Source organism: Rhinatrema bivittatum, chromosome 7, assembly GCF_901001135.1.
Source record: "Rhinatrema bivittatum chromosome 7, aRhiBiv1.1, whole genome shotgun sequence".
Lineage (NCBI taxonomy): Eukaryota > Metazoa > Chordata > Amphibia > Gymnophiona > Rhinatrematidae > Rhinatrema > Rhinatrema bivittatum.
In genome coordinates, this window is record NC_042621.1 from 307542563 (window position 1) to 307557145 (window position 14583).

At 47.5% G+C, this 14583-nt stretch overlaps 1 protein-coding gene across 16 annotated transcripts in view; it reads right to left on the minus strand.

The window, feature by feature from the left end:
• FGFR2 (fibroblast growth factor receptor 2) overlaps nt 1–14583 on the minus strand; it is a 257267-nt gene that overhangs the window by 223587 nt on the left and 19097 nt on the right. The window contains exon 1 of one of the 16 annotated variants that reach the window (XM_029610551.1): nt 10342–10361. The exons of 8 other annotated variants lie outside the window; for them this stretch is intronic. Coding sequence is in view for 1 of the 8 variants with exons in the window: in XM_029610543.1 (XP_029466403.1) it covers nt 10203–10251 (49 nt within the window). In the remaining 7 variants the exon portion in view is untranslated. Of the gene's footprint in view, nt 1–3759; nt 3856–6717; nt 6846–8116; nt 8261–8441; nt 8528–9474; nt 9684–9734; nt 9894–10202; nt 10296–10341; nt 10362–14583 lie in introns of those variants that run through there. 7 more of the 16 variants (XM_029610543.1, XM_029610544.1, XM_029610545.1 and 4 more) reach the window with 7 other exon arrangements.

A 14583-nucleotide genomic window follows, 5' to 3' on the forward strand; every position in this document is an offset into this window, starting at 1 on the left:
CCATTTCTCTGTCTATTGCCCTTACCTGCCCTTCTTCCCCCCACCCCCCAAATATTATTGCCCCCACACCCCCTTCCATGCTCTCATTGGCCCACCTATCCATTTCCTTGGACAGTGTGATGTCACTTCCTGTGCAGGGGCGGCAGTTAGTGTCATTTTTCCTCAGTTCAGCGACAACCAGGGAGAAAAACGCAACAAAATGTGCCCCTGGGTGCCAGCTGGAGCACCCCCCGATACTGAGGGAGGGGTACTTTGTAAATGAGTCTGAAACGTTGGCTCCCATGAACGTGCCCCCGCTGTACAGTGGCGCTGGCGCCCTCCTTCACGAACTCACTAGTGCCGCCGTCGCGCCCCTCCGGGTATTTACAGCTGCGCTTATTCATTCCAACTGGAGCAATGCGAGTGCTGGAGAAACGAGCGAGGAAAGATGGAGGGAAAGAGAGGGGAGAGAAACGCTGACGAAACCAGAGAGAGAGAGAGAGAGAGACTTTAGCTGTACTGAGAAGAGACACCAAGATACGGGCAGAAAAGGTTTCTGACGACTGTCCTCCTAATCTCTGAAGAGAGAGGGTGTGAGGGCTCAGGACAGCCCGGAGCCACCCATGATGAGAGAGGCATCCTGCCTTACCGGAGGGGGAGTGCTGAGGCTGCCCAGCAGGTCTCTCTTACATAGTGACCCACGTCACTGCTGCTCAGGACAATACAAAGAATGGCTTGAAGGAGGCAACGTCAAAAAAAATGCCGTTAATGTTCTCCCTTCCCTCTTCATAACTTGAAGCGTGCATCCGTTCGGATCCTGGAAGACGGATGAAGGGGGCGAGACCTCCCCACCCTCTCCCCAGAAAGTCTGTAGCTGTAAACTCCACTGGCATGAACATAGCGTGTGCTGGGGCGAATGACACCACAGCACACGGCATGCACATCTGTGGGACTCTAATACTTATAGCCTTAAAACGGTGTTAGTGGCCACTAATAAGGAGGAGAGGCTCGCTCTATCGCTTTTCTGCAGCACTGCCAGGTCAGCGGGTGTCTCGCGAGTTGTGTCAAGGAGTTTCCGTGCCGCCCTGTACTCCCAGGCCACACACACGACCCTGGGAGGGCTCCAGTTACAGCTGCCTTGTTTGTGAGCGGACAGAACAAGCGAGGCAGCCGCAAACATCTCCAGTCACAAAGGAGCTACAGTGCTCAGCACCTCCCTCACCCTGGCACCCAGTGCTAATGCCGGCCACACCACTTCACAGCCACATACAGGGCAGGCCAGAGGGGTTTCTGCGGGTGGGTGAACTGTCCTGTTTTCAGTTTATGCAAGAACAGGACGTATAGTTCTCCTCTTTTTCAATCTGGCTATTCACAGAAAAAGACGTGTGACCCGATCTTGATAAATCGCCTCTCTGAGGGAGAGGAGGAGATGTGGATGGGCAGCATGCTCGCCTGTTTCTATCTATCCACCTTCCTCCCAACTCGCTAACTCCCCATCTCCTTTCCAGGAACCTCTTCACCCGCCCTTAGGTTCCTCTCTCCATCTTCTCCACCCCCAGCAGGGTCCTCTGCACTCCCCGGACCTTGGATCTCTCTCTCCCCTCCCCGAGGCTTTTCTCCATCCTCCTCAGGAGGTCAGGGACGTGGCGAGGCTGTGCTCCCTGACCCCCCAAGGTGAATATTTCCTGCGTAATCATGACTGGGACTGCATGTCGTCTCCCCAAGCTGCCAGCTTGCCATCACTGCCACTGCTCGGACTACAAAGGCGGCCTTTTCAGCACATGTAAGCACCTGGTCTTCTGTAACTCCCTATAGATTGGTCTTAGAGAAAATGTGATTAAAAACTACAATTAGTTCAAACTTCTGCTGCCAGGGAGAGAATCACCCTGGCTACCAAAGTGGCTCAGATCCCACTTGGATTTTGACTGCGTTAGTTTGGCTCCCGAGGGTACCGGGACTAAGTTACCTTGCCAGACGAGTGGATTGGTTTAGTCTGACACAAAGTTATGTTGGCCCACAAAGTATTTTTACATTTGCTCGCACTATCCAAGTTCCAACTACCGCCAGAAAGTAATCTGCCTTATTTAGTCAAATTTCTCTCTTGTCTAATTCACACAGCAATCAAATAAAATGGCTTAAAATTACAGCGCCCAACAGAAACTGTAATATAACCAAATAATCTATTACATGAAGTATTATTCCAACCCTGTAAAACAGCCAAATAAAAGGGGCTCATCCAACTTATTACCAAATATCATCCCAACCTTCTAAAAATAACCCAAACCACACCCATCGTACAACCCTTACCCTACCGATCCCCTGTCCCAAACAGATCCAGGGATTAGTACTCCCTCATACCACTATTATTTCAAACAGGCAAATCTATAGGTGCCTGCCCTCTGTATTTCAACAGCAAAAACGATACAGTAACCTCCAGCCACAGAAAAGGACTACGTCATCTTCACTAACAGAATCAAATCGCTACCGACCACTTGTGCCCACAGCTAGCCCACGGGAAGCTTTTCCAAACAGGAGAGTCTGGACTAGCCCCTGAATACTAAATAGTCCGTGGCCAGCCGTCCTTTTTCTTCAAGTTGGGAGGACAGCATCGAAAGACAACTCTGAACGGACTTCTTCCCACGTGGGCTCTATGAGATGAGCTTCCTGAGAGGAGCCCAGGCTCTGGCCTGGGATGGCAGCCTGGCCCCGTAAAGGACTTCCATGCCAAGCACGAAATCGTGCACTGAATTCAGTGGCAGCCTTTCAAGACTGGGTTCAGCCTACACAGGCGCTTATGGGCAGCCGAGGTTTACAGTAAGCGCAGAAAACGTTTATACATTTCTATCACAAGGTATTACAACAGTCTATCCTTGAACAAATTATTAAACAAGAAGGACTAGAAATGTTGACCTGCTAGATAAATGCTGGCCTCTGCATACCACCTCTGTCTAGTCGTCGAGTTGCAGTCCCGAATGTCACTTTGTAAACCGTTGTGATCTATACATGGAACGACGGTATATAAAATGTCTAAACAGAAAACAAATAAATATGTAAGAGCCTTAGCTATCCGAAACAAGTCTTGGCCACAGAGCAAACCTTTTCAGCTGGCCTCTTTCTCTACTGGAAGTCTCCCACCATCTGGAAGAGTCCAAGGTTCCTGGCACTCATCCCTGCTTTACAAATAAAGTACCACCCCAGCGGAGGCTCCCTAGAGGGTACAAAAACAATTTAACATGATCCCCGAGTACGACCAGGCGAGGGCTGCTCCATGTTAGAGGCAAGCTTAGCCATTTTAAACACGGCCCATGGATTGGCCCACATTTACAAGAGAAGCCCAGCTAGAACTGAATTATCTTTCTCTTACATACCAAATAAATACGGGGGTTGCATCTTGCGGTGTGCTTAATTTATGGGGCAGAAGAGAAGAGGGAAGAATTTATTCCTGATGTGCCTTCATTATATACAACACATACTTAAAAGACATCAGGTAAGACCTGAGACGCTGGAGGTGCCGCTTTCTGACAGTACTTACAGCACCCGAGAAATTGAGACATCCTCTATTCTATTTACTTACTGCAATTCAAAAAGATTATGCACCCTCTCCCCAATGTAAGATAAAGAGAGATTTTGGGCTCATTAGGAAACAAAAACCACTGCACTTTACAAATCCCATCCTCTACTGCCTCAAACCAAATCTCATTTTCTCAAATATCAAATTAGGCAAATTATCCTGCAGTTTGGTATAAGTGTGGGTAAAAATGAGTATTAATTGGAAATAACCTGCAAACACCCCTGCTGCACTGCACACTGTCCCGTCAGCGGGCCAGGGCCCCGCCCCACAGGATTCTCCCAGCAGGCCAGAGCCGGACACCTCCAGGTCTCATCTGGGTGAGCCGAGAAGTCTGTCAGTCACTACAGTCTTCCCGGGCTAACGAAAAGCAAAGACTTGCACAATGGAGGGAGGAGGGTTCAGCTCCTTTCCCCTCCCAGCACTCACGACTAGCCAAACAAACCAGGTACAGCCACTAGTCATGCAAAAATTGTGACTCACTACAACTGTGTTTGACTTATTTTAGACCATCCCCATCACAGAAACAAAGAGAAAGGGGCATAATAGATATTAGCAACAGCTTCTGAGGCATTAGACTGTTTCAGTAAAGCTGCACATGCCATAGTCTCTTCAGAAAAGGCACATCTCTGTGCATGTTCCCATCCTTACACAAACGACAGAGGATGCAAAAAGGTAGGGAGAGCCTTTCAGCACCTCTTCAGGGTCACCCATTATACTGGAAGGTCAAATGGAGCCGAGAAACAAATCCTACTCCTGCTTCCAATGTGCTTCTCTAACACTCATGTACATAAGTGCATTGTGGTGCTGCTGTTCTGCTTGTCATCATAAACCTGTCACGGTGCCAAGCAAAGCCATTCAAAATACGAATACAACCCATGAAGCTGAAGGAAGACCTCATGGGAGGAGACAGCAGGATCCAGAGACCAGTACAGTGTGAATACAGAGACAGCTGAAAGAGACCTCAATACCCTGAGACAGCCAAAGTATGATTATGGCATAAACAGCTGAAGTCAGCGGGGGAAGGATAAATGTAAGTCAACATACATGAGCATTATAACCCAGATTTAAACACCCCTGCCCCACTTGGGCAGAGGGTCCCTTTATCAAGAAGCCAAAGTCTCAGCAGAGCTAGACACACACCCCACGATGTCAGACACGTTCAAAGCTGCCCTGCCATTGGTCCCTGTGCACCGAAGATGTCCGACAAACCCCCGCACTCCGGTTCTCCCGGACCAGCTGCAGATAGGTCTGGTTTGCAGGATACCCATAATGGTCTAAGAATGTACAGCATGGCCATCCTGAACATGGGCGCAAGGTCGCGCATTGAGATGCCCTGCTCTAGGCAAGGCTTAGGGCCTTGGGGGGAGGGGGGAGGGGGAGAGTTCTATATCTTCACCGATAGACGCCGGACAGGGCACCGGGCAGTTCATCATCGGAGCTTTGGTATTTTGCGGGGTCGGGACAACAGGAACATTTGACACCCTTCAGAAGGTGAAGCAAGATAATCTTATATAAATATTTTTAAGTTCAACACCCTGCGTTCCAACCAACAAAGAGCAGCTCAAAAAATAAAAGTGTTACTATTATTTAAAAAAAAAAAAAAAGAAAGCAATTTTATGAATAATCCTGAGGCAGGCAGGCTGACCACTGCTTGTGCAACCCGAATATTTCTAGTACAAGAAGCTCCCTGTGGCCATGAGCAAAGGATATGATCATAGGATTCTGTGGCACGGACCCTACCCCAAAGGTCACGGAGGCTTCACAGCTCTGGGAGGCGAGGGCGACGCCTCCCCACCCCCATGCACGTGTTCTGGGACAGTCACAGAGCGCCGGCAGGGCTCTTTCTGCAAGTTTTGGCCTGCACCATTTTTCCTGGGGAATTTTCTTCCCTTCCTGAAGTTGCAGGAAGTTAATACTGCAAGAAAAGACGCACCATTTCAAAACTGAGCCAGCAAACTGCCTTGCTGGCTTTTTTATGCTCTGTCTTTAGTCAAAAAACTTAAACCCAGCCTCTCTCGTTCAGTTTCCTACCGCCCAGGCTCCGAGCTCTCCATGCATATCCAGCATAGTTCTCTGCTTCAACAGCAGAGGAGAAGAAAAAACTGGTGCTTCGCGCATATCCAGCGTGGCTCTCTGCTTCAACGGCAGGGGAGAAGAAAAACAGCCAATAAGGGCTGAATAACATAGTCTGGGAAAAAGCGGGTGAGCATGGGTGTAGCTTGCTTATTGCGGCGGTTACTGCCCCTACTACCCCTAACTAATCGGGCTGGATGTTTCACTTGGATGCAGCTCCATCACTGCTCTCTGCATTGGTGGTGGGGGTGGAAGGGAAATAGAACCAAGAGCTAGGAGGGACAGATAAGTATGGGAGAAAAAGTGTGTGAAGCTTGCTGGGCAGACTGGATGGGCCGTTTGGTCTTCTTCTGCCGTCATTTCTATGTTTCTATATGTTTCTATGATGGTGCTCTCAGCATTGGGACAAGGAAGCGTGAGGTTACAAAGCGCCTGGTGTCTCTCCCTGATCACAGCTAGCCCTGGGTTATCAGTACCACTTCTCCTCCTCAGAAGCTCTTCTGCTGTCCGGGTACCAGAAATCTGTCTGCCTGCACATTCCTGAAGGAGTTTAGACAATTTATAACCAAATCCCTAGTCTTGTCACACTAGCAAGAGCTGGCTTGTTGGAATAATTGGGAGCAGTACAGCATTAAAATAAGAGGGAAACATCTTTTCCTAAACAAAATTATACTACATATTCTAACCATTTCCCTACCATTCTCCAGAATACACAGACAACTACTGCAAAACTTCCTATGGCAACAGCGCCAGCCCTCTCAGATCTCAGTATCTCTCCCTGTGCTACCTCCCAGATTACCCTGGAAGACGCATGCATACATTTTTACTACCACTATAAACAGAACATACCCCATATACAATCCCTACTACATCATACATTTTTACAGGCCTCTCCTCCAAATTCTCAAACAGTCATGGACAGTAATGAAACTGCACATCTGAAAAATCAAGAGAAGCATTGATTAACAGTTGCACAAAACGTTGCTACTCTAGATAGTCAGTGCATTTCCCAAGAAATCTCTGGAAACTTTTACGGTTTGCAAATAAATCAGCAGGGGTCATATCATCTGGTTTTTACAGGTAAGTTCACTCACATGATAGTAGTCCTCTGTCCCCAACATGGATTCACCTACAATCGCCAGCACAGGAATGAGGTCTTCACCACCTGCACCAAATCTACTGCAGTTCTCTCGACGGACCTCATGTAGGACTCTGTGCCTCTCTCCAGCATTCTCCGAATGTCTCCTGACCCTGTCTTTATAAAACACTGCACATCCAAAAGGGTTGGCCATTATGTTTGTTACACAAGTTAGTGCGCACAGTAACGAAACTAAAATGACAGCAGAAAGAGACTCCTGATTCTCTATCGTATAAATTTCCATGCTGCCTCAAGTCTTTATAGCACATAAACTCCACAGACATTCTTGGCTTCACCTCCATACTATCTACTAAAGCATAGGATTTTGGCAAAATTCACTAGTTCATATTTAAAGTTGAATGATTTATCAGCACAGCTCTACAAGGGTTCTAGATAAACCTGGATTACGACGACGCATTCTCCGCATGCACACCATGTTTCACAGGAAATCTCTGGGAGAATTTTCCCATTGCATAGACTACGAGACTCCATTTTGTTTTCAATGTAAACTCTTACACACAACCAGACTTCACACAGTAACAAAACTTATTATTCAAACTTTAAACCACCTTCCAACAAAGTACTAAGAGGTATACACAGCAAAATATACGGTTTACATAACAATTCAATACAATATAGATAAGAAAATATATTGTTTCAAATTACCGACTCATAAAACCTGATAATCCAGCCACAGATGTCGAAACAATTCTACAAACATGCAACGTAAACTCACTGAAATTAACTGGGATTCTGAACTATGACAGGTACACCGACTTCTGCAAGTATCTTGCCTACGCCTTGTATATTCCTGTAAATAGTCCGTTGCAGTTTTTATTTATTGCTTTAATTCCTCCACCTCCTGCTCTTTGTATACTCCTCCTTGTTCGCCCTCCCTGTTCATTGTAATTTCTACCTTTAAAGTTACATTGTAAACCGGTATGATGTATGCATACTAATACCGGTATATAAAAGTTTTTAAATAAATAAAATAAAATAAATATACCTATTCTTAAAACAAAATAACCCTTCTAACAAACCTGCAAGTTTCACATGAACCAACTGCCAGTAATTCTTCCTGAGTCTCTGGGATACAGTCCAGGTGTAATCAAGAATCTATCAAACACAAGCATGGAGCACACAAAATGCACTCTCTCCCCCTGGTATTCCCCATGCGTCTCATGCTAAAATATATGAAATCACAGGCTCCATTTCATTTTCTGAAAGAGAATCAAAGTCATTTTGAATAATGAGCCTAGACATTGGAGGATCCCGATGAGCTAGAGTGACTTTTATCCTTGCTGGATCCAACAAGCCAAACCTTGCTTTCACTTTATCACTTTGATTGCTCTCACTTTGCTAGGAAGGTCTTCCTTTTCTGTACTGTGATTTTATTTGCATCTCTTCTCACAGCACCTTGACGTTTTCTCATATGATTCACCACTGATCTTGGGTACTTTCTGTTCTCTGCACGCCTTCAGTTTCAAAGCCTTAAATTGAATTTCCAGTTGCTCTGGCAGAGATCTGACTGGATCCCCTCTCTCACTCCTATTCTGTGTACCTTTTCAGTTCAGCGAGGATTTTGATTTTCTTCTGTACAAGGGTCACAGTACGGTAACTTCCAACAAGGAAGCCCTTCCCTGCAGTTTATTAAGTTGCATCATGATTCGCTGTCATTACCTTTTTACTCTGTGCCGCACTGTGAAAGCTGCTTCTATTGTGTCCGATTTATCACGGGCCACGACACTTCTGGCAGAGAAACTATTTCACTTGCAGAGTTCCCCAGAGAACTGATCTCTCCCACATCCATCTGGCAGCAAGCTCTCTAGTGCCCCCTCCTGAAGACAGAGAAACTCAGCACCAATCTTAAAACCCTCAACTTGCCCTTCCAGGTAGGGGCTTCTGGAGAGGACCATGCAGCCAGGGAAAACCTTCCCCTTTCTACAGCCAGTCAAGCCATCAAATTCAGACAGCACCTTTAAGTACGGTGCAATTAACAAAAGCAGTGAAAACGTACTCAGCAGGCAGGAAAGAGAAGATTAACATCAGACACATTAGCAGGAAAGCAAAAGTGCCAGTTACTCCCAGGGGAAAAGTGACCAAGCTGGCAGGATTGCAGTACATTGCAGAAGGGGAGACGGGGGCATAAACCCCAAGGAGCAAGAGGAAAATGCTGGGCCAAAACAGAAAGCATGGAGGGAAGAGGAAGGGAGGAGAGAAGATATGGGCTGAAGAGAAGAGGACAGGGAGCTCAGTCGTCTCCTGCCAACAGGTAGGAGCTGGGCTTCTTCACCCACTAATTCAGTGACAGCAGACGGGAGGGGAGAGGGCAGGAGCAGGGAGCACATTTAATACAAAAAGCTAATTCAATCGCGTCTCTCCCCCGTAACTCACAGCTGCCCAGCGCGCCCCACTGCCGACATTTTCCAAACGAAAGAAGAGCAAGACTTCTGTGCTGACTTTAGGATTGCTCCACAGCTTTACCACTTCTCCCCGTGCACGGCTGAATTTGTGGCACGTGCGCCTCTCCCAGTCCACCCCTCGGATTATCCTTGGGTTTAGACCGGGGGCAGGCGAAAGCCCTCGCCCCGTGTCTGGCAGGGGCTGCAGCGGCCCAGGGAAGCCGGAGCTGTGCGGGGGGATCTGCAGAGCTGGGGCTCGGCTCCGGAAACTCCTCGCTAAGTGGAAGCGCCAGATTGCAACACAAACTTACTTTATACAGGGAGCTGCGGGTGAAACCGGGCGGCCTGGAAAGTCTCTGACGGCAGCGGCTCCGAGGATGCGGCTGGAAAGCCTTGTGTGTGCATTTCCCTCGGAAAGGCTTTTTACCGTCCCGGTTAAAAGAAGCCTTTCTGCCTCTGTAACTGCAGTTACGAGAGTCTCTCTCACGTCCCAGCTCAGCGCGTGCTGACACAGCAGCCTTCCTGCCCCAAAGTGCCCAGCACGTGTCCTCCCTCAGCCCGACCCTCTTACCTGATCTGGGGGGGGATCAGAGTCCGAGCTGCCCCGAGTGCTCTTCATGGGTGAAGCCCGGGCTTCTCCTAAGGTCGTTGCAGGCCCCTCCCCCGGTGTAAGCGGAGCTCAGCTCGGCCCGGCCCCGGAAGCGGCGCTGGCACTACCTGCTCGCATTGTTCCTTCCCTCGATTGTGCACGGGGGCTCGGCTCGGTTCGGTTCGGCTCCCGACCCGTGCACAATCGGCCCGGCCCCGGAAGCGGCGCTGGCACTGCCTGCTCGCATTGTTCCTTCCCTATTGTGGGGGCTCGGTTCGGCTGGCGACCCGTGCACGATCGAGCAGGACTGCTTCGCCGTGAAAGAGGCACCGGGACGGCGCTTTGGGAAGAGGAGGGGGAGCCACGTTGGCCGGCACGCAGCCGAGAAAAGCGGGATAAGAGGGGAGACACCCGGACCTCATTCTGCCTTCAACCCCGTTTACAACGCACAGCAATAGACGGAGGGTTTACGCGACTTCTTATGCTTGGCGCTCAGCATTTGGGAATGAGTCCTGCGACCTCAGGGCCCCCGTACGATCCCTCATCTCTTCCACACGATTCTTAGCTTGCAATTCGGCAAGTCCTGTACCTGCAGCACCTGAAGCTCATCCGCTGGGAAGTGCTGAGAAGCGGACAAGAAATCCGCTATAACCTAAGCGTGCCCGGCCCCCTCCCCTGCTGTAACGTGCCAGGCCCCCTCCCCTGCTGTATGTAACATGCCCGGCCCCCTCCCCCTGCTGTAACGCGCCAGGCCCCCTCCCCTGCTGTATGTAACGTGCCAGGCCCCCTCCCCCTGCTGTATGTAACGTGCCAGGCCCCCTCCCCCTGCTGTATGTAACATGCCCGGCCCCCTCCCCTGCTGTAACATGCCCGGCCCCCTCCCCCTGCTGTAACGCGCCAGGCCCCCTCCCCTGCTGTATGTAACGTGCCAGGCCCCCTCCCCCTGCTGTAACGCGCCAGGCCCCCTCCCCTGCTGTATGTAACGTGCCAGGCCCCCTCCCCCTGCTGTAACGTGCCCGGCCCCCTCCCCCTGCTGTAACGCGCCAGGCCCCCTCCCCTGCTGTATGTAACATGCCAGGCCCCCTCCCCTGCTGTATGTAACATGCCAGGCCCCCTCCCCTGCTGTAACGTGCCAGGCCCCCTCCCCTGCTGTATGTAACATGCCAGGCCCCCTCCCCTGCTGTATGTAACATGCCAGGCCCCCTCCCCTGCTGTAACGTGCCAGGCCCCCTCCCCTGCTGTATGTAAGGTGCCAGGCCCCCTCCCCTGCTGTAACGTGCCAGGCCCCCTCCCCTGCTGTATGTAACATGCCAGGCCCCCTCCCCTGCTGTAACGTGCCAGGCCCCCTCCCCTGCTGTATGTAAGGTGCCAGGCCCCCTCCCCTGCTGTATGTAACATGCCAGGCCCCCTCCCCTGCTGTAACGTGCCAGGCCCCCCTCCCCTGCTGTATGTAACATGCCAGGCCCCCTCCCCTGCTGTATGTAACGTGCCAGGCCCCCTCCCCTGCTGTAACATGCCAGTCCAATAATGGGATATAGGCCACCGCTTTCATTAAAAACCCCAACACCGGTGCTACTGCAGCACTCACCACCAAGGAGACTTTGCTTTAGTTAGCAATATTTTCTTTTTCATCTTTTATTCACATTTATCTCCACTCCCTGAGCCATACTGTGCAAGAGTTTTGGAGTTGGGACAGTTGCGCAGTGCCGACCATTTAGCATTTTATTATTTCCCCACATCACGACCTGGGTTATATATTCTTGTTTATATTGTATTTACATACTGTTTGAAATGGACTAATACCTGCTAGCAGTCCAGAAGCCTCCTTTCCTATCTAATGGCACCTGAGCACTCCCATTTCCAGCTTCCTTTTAGGCTGGGGAGCTGCCACCACAGGAGGAACCAGTAACCCCTTACACGGCTCTGATCTCCCATCCCGTCCTAGGATCTTATGTAAACTTCAATTACCATTCTGAAAATCTAAATTGAAAATGTCTAAAGCTCTGTCTGTTAGGTGGATCCCATCCCTTCTAAATAAACTTTCACACCAGCTTATTATTTTTGCATGCTGTATATGTGTACTACCCAGCTCCCTCACTGGGAACATGCCATACTGGGTCAGACCAAGGGTCCATCAAGCCCAGCATCCTGTTTCCAACAGAGGCCAAACCAGGCCATAAGAACTGACAAGTACCCAAACACTGAGAAGATCCCATGCTACTGATGTTGATGACAATCACTGGCTATTCCTTATTGATTAATAACAGTTTATGGACTTCTCCTCCAAGAACTTATCCAAGCATTTTTTCAAACTCAGCTACACTAACTGCACTAACCACATCCTCTGGCAACAAATTCCAGAGCTTCATTGTGCGTTGAGTGAAAAAGATTTTTCTCCTATTAGTCTTAAATGTGCTACTTGCTAACTTCATGGCGTGACCCCTAGTTTTCTATTATGCGAAAGAGTAAATAACCGATTCACATCTACTCATTCTAGCTAGCTCATGATCTTAAACACCTCTGTCATATCCCCCCTTCTCCAAGCTGAACAGCCCTAACCTCTTCAGCCTTTCCTCATAGGGGAGCAGTTCCATCCCCTTTATCATTTTGGTCGCCCTTCTCTGTACCTTCTGTTTGCTTTTTTGACTGCCACAGCAGACTGGGCAGACAATTTCAATGCATTATCCACTATGACGCCTAGATCTCTTTCCTAGGTGGTAACTCCAAATATGGAACCTAACATTGTGTAACCACGGGAAACAGAGAGTAGGATTAAATGGTCTGCCATTTGGATGCCCAATCTTCCAGTCTCGCAAAGTCCTCCTGCAATTTATCACAATCTGCTTGTGATTTAACTACTCTGCATAATTTTGTCTCATCTGTAAATTTGATCACACTCACTGGACCCCTTTCTAAATCATTTATAAATGTATTAAAAAGCACCGGTCCAAGTACAGATCCCTGAGGCACTCCACTGTTTACCCTTTTCCACTGAGAAAATTGACCATTTAATCCTACTCTGTTTCCTGTCTTTTAGTCAGTTTGTAATCCACGAAAGGACATCGCCTCCTATCCCATGACTTTTTAGTTTTCGTGGAAGCCTCTCATGAGGAACTTTGTCAAACGCCTTCTGAAAATCCAAGTATACTATATCTACCGGTTCACCTTTGTCCACATGTTTATTAACCCCTTCAAAAAAGTGAAGCAGATTTGTGAGGCAAGACTTGCCCTGGGTAAAGCCATGCTGACTTTGTTCCATTAAACCATGGCTTTCTATATGTTCTGTGATTTTATTCTTTATAAGTTTCCATTATTTTTCCCGGCACTGAAGTCAGGCTCACCGGTCTATAATTTCCTGGATCGCCCTGGGAGTCTTTTTTAACGGCCCACTTTGTTCATTTTTTTTTTGCCATTTTTCTATTCCTTTTATGATCTTGGGCTCTTACCATACTAATCTAGGGATGATATTTTTTATGTAAATCACTAATATTCTAAGTGGATTTCAACTTACATACCTAATTATTCATAAACAATATAACATACAGCACATAAAATCATGTCACTGCATTAGACTTTTTACATCTACATAGACTTGATTAAACAGAAATGCCTTAAGTTTCTTCCTAAACTTACAAATATCAAGTTCACATCTACTTTCATTTCATTTTTTATTTCATTTTCATTTTATTAAAATGTATTAATCGCTTATCACATACTGGTCTAGGCGATTTACAATAAAAAACACACACAATATAACAAATGAAAAAACGTAACAGACAATAGACACCCTTGGTTTCATAGAAACTATATTATGCAGTTCCTTGTTTACAGGTAAACTAGACGTTGCATAAAGCAACAAGGCTCACAAATCCTACCTCTCACATAGGATACTTCTAATGGGATACTATTTCAAAGCTGAGGGCATTCCTCCGTTTCTAAATTTATCCAATCGACATTCGGAGACCGTTGGAACAGCCAACAAGGACAACGTAGAAGGCTGTAAAGTATAAGTTGGTGGATCCCATACCAATTTTGCCACTAAACAGTGATTCTCCATTCATAAAGCTTTAAATATGAAAACTAGAAGCTTAAATTCTAACCTATTTTGTACTGATAACCAATGTAATTGCTTTAGGTGAGGCGTTAAAACTGACACCTGTCCTGCCGCCCCTGGACCGCCCCTTTCATCAGGCCTGGCACTTCAGCACGTAACAGGGGTTACATGCGTGGCCGGACCCCTTGTAAAATGTGCAGAGAGCGCGTAAACCTCAAAATTTACATGCGTAGCCTTTTTAAAATCTGGGCTTAACCTTTTTATCTTTTTAAAAACCACAGAAAACCGCTCAGCTGGAAATACCCCCTCGTGCTCTCATGGCATATAAAATCGTACGTATAAATACAATAAGAAACCCCTATAAATATTATAAGCATTAAAAAGCACTGTCTCATATGAAGATAAATCAAAAAATGTATTAAAAAAAGAGTAACTTACACATTTAATATATGAAAAACATGTGCATTAGATAACACAATGTTTACAGTATGGTAGTGTATACTATATTACACATAACATCCAAAGTGTCTTATTAATACCTTTAAAAAACCACCACTCATTCATTAGCTCACTCACAACCCATTCATAAAGTGCATGACATAGCACACCTGTTTGGTTTTACAGAATTCAATAGACTTGGTTTTCCTGAGAAATACTTATGGAGAGAAACAAGTCTTCTTCACTTCTCAGACTGTTTGTATTTCTCAGGAACTCATTTTTTTTCCTCTTTCTTATGACCCTCCACTTAGATGGTCAATCAAGTAATTCCAGCTCTGG